This window comes from Lynx rufus, unplaced genomic scaffold (genome assembly GCF_022079265.1).
Source record: "Lynx rufus isolate CCGP_SWC_20201006 ecotype Redwood Valley unplaced genomic scaffold, mLynRuf1.p SCAF_6, whole genome shotgun sequence".
NCBI classification, from domain to species: domain Eukaryota; kingdom Metazoa; phylum Chordata; class Mammalia; order Carnivora; family Felidae; genus Lynx; species Lynx rufus.
Genome location: NW_025814878.1, coordinates 110100421 through 110114025, shown reverse-complemented (window position 1 = coordinate 110114025; position 13605 = coordinate 110100421). Strand labels below are relative to the sequence as shown.

The 13605-nt window shown below is 50.8% G+C and overlaps 1 protein-coding gene across 1 annotated transcript in view; it reads right to left on the bottom strand.

Annotated features, from left to right (window-relative positions):
- MDGA1 (MAM domain containing glycosylphosphatidylinositol anchor 1) overlaps window positions 1-13605 on the bottom strand; it is a 56681-nt gene that overhangs the window by 17593 nt on the left and 25483 nt on the right. Inside the window, exons 2-5 of the mRNA XM_047102420.1 lie at window positions 8604-8743; window positions 3931-4105; window positions 1109-1305; window positions 170-302 (exon numbers count right to left, since the gene is read on the bottom strand). Coding sequence (XP_046958376.1) covers window positions 170-302; window positions 1109-1305; window positions 3931-4105; window positions 8604-8743 — 645 coding nt within the window. The remainder of the gene's footprint in view (window positions 1-169; window positions 303-1108; window positions 1306-3930; window positions 4106-8603; window positions 8744-13605) is intronic.

The window sequence follows — 13605 nt, the reverse complement described above, 5'->3', positions numbered from 1 at the left end:
TGGAGAAGGCCTAGAGGGAGAAGAGAGGGGAGAAGTCAGGGAGCAGGCGTGGGGGAGGAGGGGACGCACTAATGGTGACGTGCCTGGAGTCCTGTGTGGGGTGGGGCACTTTCTCCTGGCTGGGGAGTGAGCCAGGTGGGCAAAGGGCATGGGCAGGGCAGTCCTGTACCCGTGGTGTTGGTGAGCCGGAAGGTGATGGCCTTGTCCGGGATGCCGCACACGTTGCGTACAGACACCTGGCAGGTGTAGCTGGCGTAGTCCTGGGGCCGCAGGTTCTTCAGCTTCAGGACCTTGGTCTCCCCCTAGGGCAGGAGCACACCACTGGGCTGAGGGGCCTGCTTGGGTCTCCGGGGATCCCGCACACATTCACCCAGCACGAGCGGCTGAAGCAAATTCCTATTTTCATTCCTATCTTTCCAACCTCCACACCGTTTATCCCCAGGGAGCCTGATGCGCTCTCCGTAGCTTGAGCGTCTCTGGATGCGATGTCCTGGTACACACAGCCAGGACCACGCCTCAGCTTTCCCACTCTGGGAAAGGGAGCATAAGGAAGGAATCCTGCCCTGTCTTACAACCTATACAGACATGGGGTTGGCCCACAGGCCACGTCCACATGGGGAGCTTTGACAGCCACCAGGGATAGCCACCTCTGAAAGACTCCCCTGGCAGGACAGATTCATCACCATCTCCTGGGACTGGAGGGGACCCATGGGAAGCGCAGTCATCTCTCTGCCCCCCAACTCCTGCTGTGCCTGCCCAGGAGCCCCCCCCCCCACCCCCGCCATGTGCATGCAGGGATGACACATCTGCCCCTCGGGGGTGCCTTTTCTAACAAGCGACGTTCCAGGAAGACACGCTGCCTTGGGGACTCTGCTGTCCTCACCACTGCTCCCTGACCTTTCTGTCCTGATCTCATCTGGCCCAAGTTTTCTGAAGCCCAATCAGAACGCACGCTTCTGAGGTCAGAACAGAATCATTAGGGTCAGGGCAGCCCCTGGAACACCAGATCATGAGGCCTCAGTCCCCACGTTCCCCTCCCTTGCTGGGTGCACAAGGAAGAGTGTGGGGGGAGCCGTGAGGAGACAGGCCAGCTGCCGTCCATCCTGACCTGGGTGTAGAGGGGTTCATAGATGTCAACCCCATTGTCCTGGCTGTGGGACAGCGTGTCGGAGCCCCGCTTCCAGATGAAGCGGGCAGGCGGGTTGGAGTTGACAGTACAGCGCAGGAACACCGTCTTCTCCTGGTAGAAGTTGCCTCGAACGTCGCTCACCGTCTGGTGCACCGTCAGCACAGGCTCATCCAGGTCTGCAAGGACACAGCCCCAGGGAGGTCAGGGCTGGGTGACCCCCACGGTGGGGGGGTTTGGGCTCCTGGCAGCCCCCCAGGAAAGCTAAGCCACCCTCAAGGGATGCCTCCGGAGAGCCAGATGCCGTCCCAGCCCTGCTTGCTTGACCAACCTGTTAGAGGCAGGGGAATGGACTTCATGGCTTCCTAGCTGTCCCTCACAGGAACTGCATGGGGGTGTCTACCTTCACCCTCCCATCATGGGATGGAGGAAGCAGGGCACACTGGAAATCAGGGCACTGTCCAAATCCAAGGTTACCTGTTAATTTGCAGTGTGGCCTGCCTAAGTCCCTTCTCTCTCTGGGCCTCTTTCCTCACTGGTAAACTGGACTCGATTGGTGGTTCTCACCTCTGTTTGCATGACAGAATCACATGGAGATTTTATTTTTTAATGCCAAAGCCTGGCAGAGCTCACTGATGGTGTCAGAAGTCACAAGAATGATTGCCTCTAAGGAGATTACTGAACTGGGAGGGAGCATGAGGGAACTGTCGGGGGTCCTGGAAATGCTCTTGAACTGGATGGTGTTTACATAGGCATACACATAAGAATTCATTGAACTGTACATTTAAGATTAGTGCACTCTAGGGGCGCCTGGGTGGCTCAGTTAGTTAAGCGTCCAACTTCGGCTCAGGTTATGATCTCACGATTTGTGGGTTCAAGTCCCTCATGGGGCTCTGTGCTGACAGCTTGAAGCCTGCTTTGGATTCTGTGTCTCCCTCTCTCTCTGCCCCTCCCCCACTCACACTCTGTCTCTCGCTCTAAAAAGTAAACATTTAAAAAAATATTAGTTAACTCTACTGGATGCAAGTTAATCCTCAATAAAAAAAAAAAAAAAAAAAAAAAAGTTGAAGAAAAAAATCCCAGGGCGCCTGTGTGGCTCCGTTGGTTAAGCACCCAATGTTGGCTCAGGTCATGATCTCACAGTCTGTGGGTTCGAGCCCCACGTCAGGCTCTGTGCTGACAGCTCAGAGCCTAGAGCCTGATTCAGATTCTGTGTCTCGCCCCCCACCCCCAACCCCTGCTCTCTCTGCCCCTTCCCCCCACTTGTGCTCGCTTTCTCTCTCTCTCAAAAATAAATAAACTTAAAAAAAAAAAAGAAACGAAAACAATCCCAATGCCGGCCCCACCCCCAATTACAACAGAATCTCTGGAAGTGATTGCCCCCAGGCATCAGTATTTTCTTTATAAGATCCCCTAGGAGGGGCCTGGGTGGCTCAATCAGTAAAGTGCCCAACTCTTGATTTGGGCTCAGGTCATGATCTTTGCAGTTCCTGGGATCAAGCCCCATGTCAGGCTCTGTACTGATGGCACAGGGCCTGCCTGGGATTCTCTCTCTCCCTCTCTCTCTCCCCTCCCCTGTTCACACACACACACTCTCTCTCAAAATAAATAAATAAACATTAAACCAAAACAAGAGCCCCTAGACATTCTAATGTACAGCCAGTGTTGTGAACCACAGGAATCAACAACCCACAGTCTAACATCCCACAAGAGGCATTCCAACATCCCGTCACTCTTTCCTTGCACAGCCCCCTTGGACAGAAGTCATAACAAAGACCATGGGTGGAGGTAAGGCATTGATGACACCTAAGCCATGCCTGCCAGCCCCTTCCAGCACCAATAACTCAAAAAATGATCCTCAGCCCCAGGGTTTGGCAGGCCCTTGGGTGGCTGATGGGAGACAGAAGGGTCTAAGGTTCCAGTGGTCACCACTTGGGGGTCTCACCGGGGGGCGTGAGGCATAGTTAATGGGTAGAATCATTGCAGAAATTAAGATGGTGCCAGAGAGGCCCCTTGGGTTGGCCCTACGGTTTCTGGGTACCTAGCATCAGCCTGGGTGAGCAGAGAGGCAGGTGGCAAGCAGTAAAATAGCCTCTTGGGGTTCATGGGGTATCTCCATGGAAGGTAGGTAGGGACTAGGGGCTTCTCATTCAACCAGCGGCAAGGACTGAGGGGTGCTTGGTTATGTAGGTGGTGGGGGTAGGGAAGATTCAGAGGTACCCTTGGGACAAAAGCAGAGATATGAGGTCCTGTGGGAAGGGCACTGGACCAGAGTCAAGAGCACCTTTGCAGGTGAACAAGTCACAAACACAAACCCTTGGTACCTCATATCATCTGTGAAAAAGAGTATAATCCAAACTGTCCTGCCCTCCCTGACCACTTTTTTTTTTTTAAGTTTATTTATTTTGAGGGCAAGAGAGGAAGGGAAAGGTAGAGAGAGGGAGAGAGAGAATCCCAAGCGGGCTCTGCGCTGACAGCCACACAAGGCTTGAACTCACCAACAGTGAGATCATGACCTGAGCCCAAACCAAGAGTTGGAGGCTTAGACGACTGAGCCACCCAGAGGCCCCTCCCTGACCACTTTAGAGGGACGTTGCAAGGTTCATACAGATTACGGACGGATATGTGTGAATTGTATAGGATGATGCACATTGGAGGAACAGCAGATATGCCCCTCTAGTCCGGGAGAGATAAGAAGGTCTCTACTGTCTTCTTCCATGGAGCTATTGCTTCTTCAGCCTCCTTTCCACCCGCCTCCTTCTTCCCAGGCTGAGCACGGGGGGGCACCCACGGCGCCAACTCACACTGCACATCCACACGAATAGACTTGATGGCGGGCACGCCCACGCCGTTCTCAGCCTTGCAGTAGTAGCGGCCGCCCTGTGTGCGTGCGATGCGCTCGATGCGCAGCGTCTCGTTGAACACTGACGTCTCCTGGAACTTGTCGGATGCGCTGCCCGCAGTCTTGGTCCAGCGCACCTGGACCGGCAGGGTGGGACACAGTCAGACGTGGCAGTGAGGGTGCGGGGGACACACCCGGGCCTGGGAAACTAACCCGGACAGACTCCCAAGGATACACAGATGGGGTAGGACGCCTCAGGGAAGAGCCTGGGAAATCTGGGGTTGGATGGAGGAGGCTTTAAATAAGGCTGTGTAGTGCAGTGGTTAACAGAATGGATTTGGGCAAATTACCCAACCTTTCCTGCCTTCCTTTCTTCATTGGTAAAATAGAGAACATTATGCCCTCCTAAGGTTACTGGGAGGATTACATGTGCCTTAGTGCCTTAGTGCCTGTAAGACTAAGAATTTGGTAAAATTTTTAGTAGCCTTGGGTAGGCTATTCCTCTCTCAGCTTCAGATTTTTCATCTGTGAAAGAGGTCTCTGAGGTAGCCAGCCTCCAAGATGGCCCCAGTAATCCCTGCCTCTAGTCCTTTTCTGTGGTGCCTTCCCACTTTGTACCAGGGCTCGTCTGTGTGACCAATATAACACAGCAGGCATGATGGTATGTCACTTCCAAGACCAGGTTATAAAAGACGGTGACTTCCGTCTTGGGGAAAGCCATCTGGCTGTCACGAGCAGCCCTGTGCAGGGGTCCACGGGGAAATAATGGAAGCCTCAGGTCAACAGCCACAGGAGTTAGCTTGCAAGTGGGTCCTCCAGCCCCAGTCAGTTCTCAAACGACTGCAGCCTCCTGAGATACCCTGAGCCAGAACTGGCCAGCTAAGCTGCTCCTGGATTCTGATCCCACAGGAACTGTGAGACACTAAGTGTCTACTGTTTTAAGTCCCTGAGTTTTAGAGCATTTGTTATGCAGCAATACATAACTGTAACTATCATATAGCATAATACTCACTTTGCAGAGTCATTGTGAGGTAGCCCCCGGCCCATATTAGTCATTCAACAAATTCCTATTATTATCAACATAGCCCTAAATTGTGGGAAACTATTGAGGATCACACAAGAAACTGGAGCTACTCCTCAGGGTACCAGACGTTTAAGAAAAATTGATCGGTTCCAGATGATTGAGTCTTGAGGACTGGGGGATGGGGTAGGGAAGTTTCCATCTTGAAGTTGGGGAAAATTGCTTATTACTGAGACAGGGCAAGGTGCCTGATGCTGGTGAATAGGTCAGGCCATAGGCCACAAAAACAGCAAGGCTCAGGAGAAGTGGGTGAAGGGCAACCTTCTCATTCAGAGAAGCGTCACTGCAGGCCTCATTGTTGCTACTGTCATCCCCCTGCCACCCTCAACTTTTCCCTCAGGGACCTAGAGGGGACAAAACCTGCAGAAGGCTATAGGCAATTTCAGGCAATTCATACTTAGGTCAGAGGGTGCTTTGGAGAGAAACCAAGGCCATGAGAATATCTTTTCTTTTACATTTGACATTTTGCAGTTTTACTGTGTTTATCTAGATGGGATGTGTTTAGAAACTGCTTTGGATTTGCTTTGTTTTATCCACCTGAGGGTTTGTACCTTTCTTCACGTCAGCACAATTCTCAGTCTTTACCTCCTCGAATGTTGTCTTCTCTCAGTTTTTTCTAGTCTGTCCTTCCAGAATGCCTACATTTATGTTGGAGCTTGTCATTCTATTCTCCATGCCTCCCAGCTTCCTTTCCACATTTCCATCTCTTTGTCTCCTCCAGACCACACTGTAGTTGATTTCCCTGGATCTATCATCCAATTCGCTAATTTTCTCTCTAGCTCTCTCTATGCACAGAGGCCAAGTTTTTAAAAAGACTGTGTTATTTTTATCTCTAGGATTTCCATTTGTTTTTTTCCCCCATATCTAACTGATCGGGTTGTACAATCTCTTGTCTTGTGGATTATATTCCTTTCATTATCTCTTGAAACACTTTAATCATATTTATTTTAAAGATCCTTTCAGATTGTTCTGTTATCTCTGTTTCCTCAGATGTGGATTGCTCAATTTTTTTTTGCGGGGGGGGGGGGTCTATGGATTGGCTCTCCTGGCAGTGTATTTTCAAATATGTTTGGAAACTTTACTCCACAGGCTTGCATTTCATGGGAGTTTTCTTCCACAGAAGTCCCACTTAGGCCCTCACAGGCCTGTCTGTGGTATAGCTTTTATGGTTCCCAATGCCCAAGACACATACGTTCACAGGTTCCAACTAGTTTTTATATTAATTTCTCAGCTTAGGGTTTCCTCACCACTTGGATAGTGCAAGACACAGACAGCCTAAGGGTTGTGCTCCTTCGTAGGTGACTCTGTTTATACCCATGCCTTGAAGCAGAATCTGATCCCTGCTGTGACTCTAGGATGTGGGACAGAGCTCTTCTGATCCCCATTCACAGGTGATGCCCTTGTCCAGCTTCCTGCTTTAGGTAGAGAGTCTAGGTCTAACCGCCAAGCATAGATGGACCTGTGGCCTCAACTCATATCCCCCATGTGTGTGTTAATACTACTATCCCTGAGGTGAGTACGCAGTCCAAGCCCCTCCAAGGAGTTCTTCACCTTCTGCTCACTGCCATTGCTATAGATCCTTCATTTTGGCCCTCAAGATTCCCTCTCTGTTGCTACTTATTTGGAGTGGGGAATTCCATGCCCACTCAGCCCCCCATCCTGACCTCAAAGTGGGCCATGAGATGTTGCTTCCCTGTTCTCCTACTAGATTGGATGCTCCATGACAACAGGAACTGAAACTGTATCTTTAGGACCCATCACAGTGCTGGGCACATAGCAGGTGCTCCATAAATATTTGAGCAAACAAGGAGGTAGACGGCATTTCAGGAGAAGGGAGCAGAAGTGGCTAACGCAGGAATGGACAGGGTGTACTTGGGCAAGTGTGACTGGAGCACAGGGTGTGAGGAGGATGGCAGTGGAGGTCAGACAGGCAGAAAGGCAGGTGGGGCCAGCCTATGGGAGGTCTTCACTTCCACCCCTAGCAGCCTGAAATGGGTCTGGTAGGTAATAGGTAAACCATCGAAGGTGTCTGAGCTGGGGAGTGATAGGACAGAGCAGGTTTGAAGATGATGATTCTGGGAACGGGGTACAGAAGCAGAAGCTTGGGGATCCAGTTAGTCTATTGCAGTGGTCCAAGGGATAGGACTGAAGGTCTGGCCTCCAGAGGTAACGAGGAATAGTAGCAGAAGACCCATGCGGGAGACATAAAAACAGAGGTCTCAGAGGCTGGCTAGATGTGGGGAATGAGAAGGCAGAGTCAAATATTAGCCCAAGCGTTTGAACCTAGGTAGCAGGAGGAATAAGGAAATCATGGATGGAAGTAGAAAAAAGAGTGTGTGCACGCACAGCCACAGACACAAACGACTCAAAAACGCGATGCACAAGGGGACACACGCAGATGGCCAGTGCAGCCTTAGGGAGAGATGGCCCAGCTGCCTCCCTGGCATTAGGGAGGACCATCCCGATGTCACACCTGATACAAACACCAACCTGAAGGCTGGCAGCATTGTTGTCACTTCTAAACAAAACTTTGAGAAGAAGCGAGCAGTGATAATGGTTTTAGGTTGAGTCTTTAGGCGTCTCCTTGTCCATCTGCTGGTCTCAAGGCCAAACCCATCAAAGCCATCCCTCTTCCCAAGATTATCCCAAAAAACTATTTTGCATTTCACTGTCCTCCCTAGGATCCAATGAAAAATTTTCTGCTGCTCTTAAATGCCATGGCAGCTCACCAGCAAATTCCATCATTCCTCCAGCCCGGCTCCTGCCTCTTGCCACCAGCTTCGGTGAGAACTGGCCAGCGCTTCTGACGGAACCATATACGTGGTCTGTGACAAAATTTCCCTGGCTTCTGGTAAATTTACTCATCTTCTGCTGCTTTCTAATTGCTTTCAGGCTTTTACCATCAAGAATGTGGGGCTTGCCTACCTGAAGCCTCCTGAAGAAGAGAATGTATTATATGTTGTTGGTAACTCCTGAAGCCCCCAACCCAAAGATGGACACACTGGGAGGAGGTGCGCTAAAGCTACAGCAGATGCTGGTTCTGGATTCGAATTCCGCTTCCACCCTCACAGGAGCTGTGTGATCTTGGGAGTTTACTCAACCTCCCTGAGCCTTGATTTCCTCAGCTGTGAAGTGGATGCCCTACTGTCTTCCTCACAGCATGGTCGTGAGGCTCAACAAGAAAACACTGGAGGAAGTACCTAGCACAGTGTTGGCACGTGGTCTTCCCTCAAACGGAGGTTGAAGGTGCGTGTGAGGAAGCGTCTGCACAACAGATACAATGGGAATGAAGTAGAATTCAACAACTGACATTGAATTATTCCCTCAGTCGTCGATGTTTTCAGGTGAATAAGCTCACAGACTCCAGCCCTTCCCTACCGCGTTCATTTTCCAGCTATTTCCTAGCCCCAGCCTTCTGTGTTGGGTTTACTGGCCAACATCCACGTCTTACCCCCAGCTCCTGCTGCCTCTTCTCTAGCTCTGGGCCCAGAGTGGGGCGTGGAGTGAGGAGATAAGGGCAGGGGAGGCACGTGCGAGGCCAGGGTGGGGCTTACCTGGGGCCGAGGGTGCCCGGTGACAAGGCACTGCAGCACGAGGGTGTCCCCCTCCCGGATGGTGTAGACGCGCTCACTGATGTTGTCCTCCTTCACCACACATGCCTGGCCCGCGTGGACGATTTGAGCCTGGGCGGGAGCTGGCGGGAGAGGGGGCAGGTTTAGGTAAGAGGCACCAAGGCCAGCGGGGGTCTAAGGCTCCCTCCTCTGAGTGTGTTAGGGGGGAGATGTCAGCCCAGAACTCCCCAGGCCATTCCTTAGAGGCCTGACCTATGGAGCTCTGGAAAGAATACTCCCAGGGTCCCAGGCTAGGCCCAGAAAGGTCAAGGACTCAGGAAAGGGGCAGTTCCTCCTCATCCCACCCTCCTTGCAAGAGTTCTGTGTTTTCAATGAGCTGATGAGTATGAGGGGCTCAGTAATCCATACAGATGGGTCATCTCTCCGTGAGCATCGCTGTCTTAGCAGCCTCTGTAGCAGAGACTGCTGGCGCTCCCCCAGGTCCCCATACCTGCCGGGTACATCCATCCCCCAGCTGCTAGGCACATACAGCTCACCTTCCCCTGGGAACTGTCCTTCACCAGTGGGAGCTGCCTGAGCCAGAAATGCCTGGGAGCTCTCCCCTTCCCCTAGTGCATATGCACATAGTCCAATGGCTGACAGATCCCCGTCTCCTGGTGGGATGACTATGGTGCCATTTGCACTCCAGAGCCCCCCTGGGAATAGGTTGAGGCTAAAACAACTGAACCACATTTCTGTCTGTCTGCTTCCCCATCCAGTTTCTCCTGAGAGCACTTTCCCAGCAAATCACTTGCCTGAACTATACCCCATCAACCATCCAGCCTTTACTTTTAGAGAGCTTAACTAACATATTTCCCAGCCCCACAGACTGCTCACTGCCCTCACCCAAAGGCCTGTTACTGTTCCCCCATTGCTCCTTGAACAGGCCAACCTCTTCTTCTAGGGACAGAAGCTCTCTCCAGGGGCCTGGAAGCCTCCAAAAGACTGGCTCCTCCCTGGCCTTTCTCACATGACCAGGGCTGGGGGACCAGGGCTAGGATGTGGCCGGGACACCCAAAGGGAAAATGACTGGATTGGGAAAGTACACAGTCCCTCCCTAAGTGTCTAGCCCCTAGCCCAGCAATGTTTGGGCTTGGAAAAGGAGGGCAAGGCCCCCTGAGTTCCTACCTGTCTGCTCTCAGCTGAGGGTAGAGAAAATGGAGGTAGGAAGGCTAATCCGGGGCACAAGGGGGTGAAAACAGAGTCCTTGCCCTAAAGAGGTGTACAAAGATGCGATAAAGCCTGTGCATAAGATGTGTAACTTCCTCCAGGAATCATCCCATGATTGACCTGCACCCTCCCTCCTTCTGTATCCATCACTATCCCAGTACAACAACAAAGCATCAATCTGTGTGTCTGCCAGATTCAGGATTCTTGTCTTTCTGCCTACCCAGCCATGAGTTTCACCTTGATGTTCCCAGTGAATGTTGAGTGAATGAATCTACAAGAACATCCCATGGCAATGTGTCTAAGCATTGTAAGAGAGGTGGAGAGGGCCCAGAAGGTCAGAGGAGAGAGAGAGAACACTGTCTGCTAGAGAAAGAATCACAGAAGAGATAGCCTTCTAACCAGGCCTCAGAGAACAAGGGACTTTGTGCAGGTTGACCGGGCAGAGTCCCGTCTAATATGTATTACCTGGAGTAAACCCTTAGTGGTCTTTGGACCTTCATTTTCTCATCTCTGAAACAGAGAGAATGCTGCCAGGCCTGAGAACTCACAGGGGTGGGTGTGACAGTAACACAGGCAAAATGACAAGTGCTTAGGAGACCCCTAATGTGTTCTAGAGCTGCCGCAAGTAGACCTTAACAGAACCTCTCCAACCAATACCACTGGGGCAGTCAGGAACTAATTACAGAGGTGGGTCCACAGAGGCAGCCCAGCTGTAGGTCAAGAAGCTTGTGGGGCAGCAACAGGGAGCAACCCAGGGCCATGTTTAACCAGGAGAGTCTCTGCAAACAGCAGCGGCTCCTGCAAACAGTGGCAGCTGCCAAGAACCCAGAGTCTGAGTGTCCAGACAACCTTCTGGACCACCGGGCTGCCACAGAAAAATGAACCTAGGCTAGTCGTCAGGGGATAAGCTACGCAACCTTGGGCAAGTCAGACCTCCTGGGCCTCAGTTTCCCCACCTATATAGCACGGGAGTGGGTTTAGATGACCTCTGAGATCCCTTTCAACTCACACTTTCTATGAATTTTGTAATCAGTGCATAGTCCATATAGAAGATGCACCCTAGAGTCTGGGGAATGGGTCTGAAACTGTCACCCACACACCTCCCTGCAATGCAAATGCAGGCACATCACCACACCATGGAAGAGAGAGCCATCTGTGGCCAAGGTCCCCAGCAATCTCGTCAGGAAATGACCCACCAATGCAGGACGCGCATGCCAGTTGCTGATAAGACCAGAAGGTCGCGTGGATGTCTATAAGAAGCCTGGCGTGCCTCTCAACAAGGAAGACATTGATTTAACAGGCTCCAATGGAAGATAAGCTGGAATCCTGGACACTGTGGCTCGCCAATAGCCAGGCAGTGTTGTCACAACAGAAGGTTTGGTGACTGATAAGGAATATTGAAAAGGAGCTGGAGAGCCACACTTTCTCAGGGTCTGGACGGCACAGGCCAGGAAAAAATGGGGCCTGGCCAGCAGACAGAAGGCCTCTGGCCACCTGACAAGTTTCCTCACTGGAGATGGGGCATCATGGATGATGACATCATGAAGATTACCCAACTCCCTTTGATGACATTGACTCTTAAGAACATCAAACTGTAAAATGATGGAACCACTTTGGAAGAGAATTTGGCAGTACTTACTCAAGCTGTTCAAGGGTACACCCCATGACACAGCAATCCCACTCCTGGGTTGTACCCAGTAGAAACGAGTGCTTATAACAACCAAATAATAGGGGCGCCTGGGTGGCTCAGTCAGTTGAGCGTCCAACTTCGGCTCGGGTCATGACCTTGCAGTTTGTGGGTTCGAGCCCCACGTCAGGCTCTGTGCTGACAGCTCGGAGTCTGGAGCCTGCTTCGGGTTCTGTGTCTCCCTCTCTCTGTCCCTCCCCTGCTCATGCTCTGTCAACAATAAATAAATATTAAAATTTTTTTTTAAAAATAACAGTCAAACAATAGGTCCAAGTATATTCATAGCAGCTTTCTTCATTATAGCTAAACACAAGAAACAACCCATGTGTCCATCAAGACTAGCATGGATAAATCAATTCTGGTATAATCATACAATGGAATATTACACTAAAAAAAAAAAACCACTGATAGACACAACGTCATTGTTGAATCTCACACGCACAATTTGAGTGGAGGAACTCAGAGACGAAAGAGTAAAGAGTATGTGATTTCATATATCTGCAATTCAAAACTGGAAAAAACCCATCTTAAAGCAACAGAGATCTAAACAGTAGTTGCCCTTGGGTGGGGATAGGGATTATTAACCGGGACAGGCACAAAAGAAGTTTCTGGGGAGAAGATGAGATCCCATCTGGTGGGATGGAAATGTCTACATCTTAATCTGGGTGGTGGTTATATGAGTGGATAGAGATGTAAAAATGTGTCAGGTTATTTGCTTAAGGTTTTACTGTACCTCAGTTACACTTCAGTTTTAAAAACCTGCCCACTGAGATCACCCAGTTCCTTCTGTTGACACTAACCATTACCCTACCCACTCCTTTCACTCTGACTCCTTGATGAGCTGCCTCCCATGGCTGACTTCTTCACAGTGCAGATTTTCGCTCTGGAGCAAGTGGTGCCCAGGCCCCCTTGGCCTTGGCATTTCAATCTCCCCATCACCTCCCACTGAGCTTTGTTAACATGAATCAGCCTCTCTGACTCTGGTCACCTCTGGAGTGGCTACAACTGTGATCTGGACCCTGAACCAACAGAGTCCCCACCAACTCACGGGCCCCTAATGGGACTCTGTCCCACTTAACCTCCCGCTCCACACACCCCAGGAAGGCACCGCCAGCAGTAGCATCTTCGGTTCCAAAGGCAACTAGGCCAGGGTCTGTGTCAAGAGGCACCATGACATCATAATCCCTGCATTCAGTCTGTCAAACAACAAATGCTCCGAGCGGGGGCTGCTGTGCTGGGTGCTGGAGAGACTGTCATGAAAAGCAAACAATGAAAAGAGCATTGTTGGGGAGACAGATAGCACACAAGGGAACAGAAATGAACAGGGTGGTTTCAGAGTGTTGTAAGTGCTAAGACTACTCTAGAGCAGGGGATGCGTCACGGAACAGTGACAGCAGAGGAGAGACATGGTTTAGAGAAATGGGAAAAGCAGACAATCTGGGACTAATTCCTGGCTCTGCCATCCACTAGCTGAGTGACATTAAGCAAATTACTTAACCTCTCTGAGCCTCAGCCTCTTCATTCATAAAATGGGAACAAAAATGCCTTCTTCCAGGGCTGGTGTGAGGGTTTAATACAAGACCTGTAAAACATCTGGCCAAAGAAGACGTGCTCCCTCAATAAATGACAGTTCCTGGGGCACCTGGATGGCTCAGTTGGTTGAGTTCCTGACTCTGGATTTTGGTTCAGGTCATGATGTCACAGTCGTGGGATCGAACCCCACATTGGGCTAATGCTGGGCATGAAGCCTACCTAAGATTCTCTCTCCCTTCCCTCTCTGCCCCTACCCCACTCCCTCCCTCTTAAAAATAATAATAATAGGGGCTCCTGGGTGGCTCAGTCGGTTGAGCGTCCCACGTCGGCTCAGGTCAGGATCTCACAGTTTGTGGGTTCGAGCCCCGCGTCAGGCTCTGTGCTGACCGCTCAGAGCCTGGAGCCTGTTTCAGATTCTGTGTCTCCCTCTCTCTGTCCCTTCCCCGCTCATGCTCTGTCTCTCTCTGTCTCTCAAAAATGAATAAACGTCAAAAATTTTTTTTAATTAAAAAAAAAAATAATAAATAAATAAATGACAGTTCCTGAGATGATTAA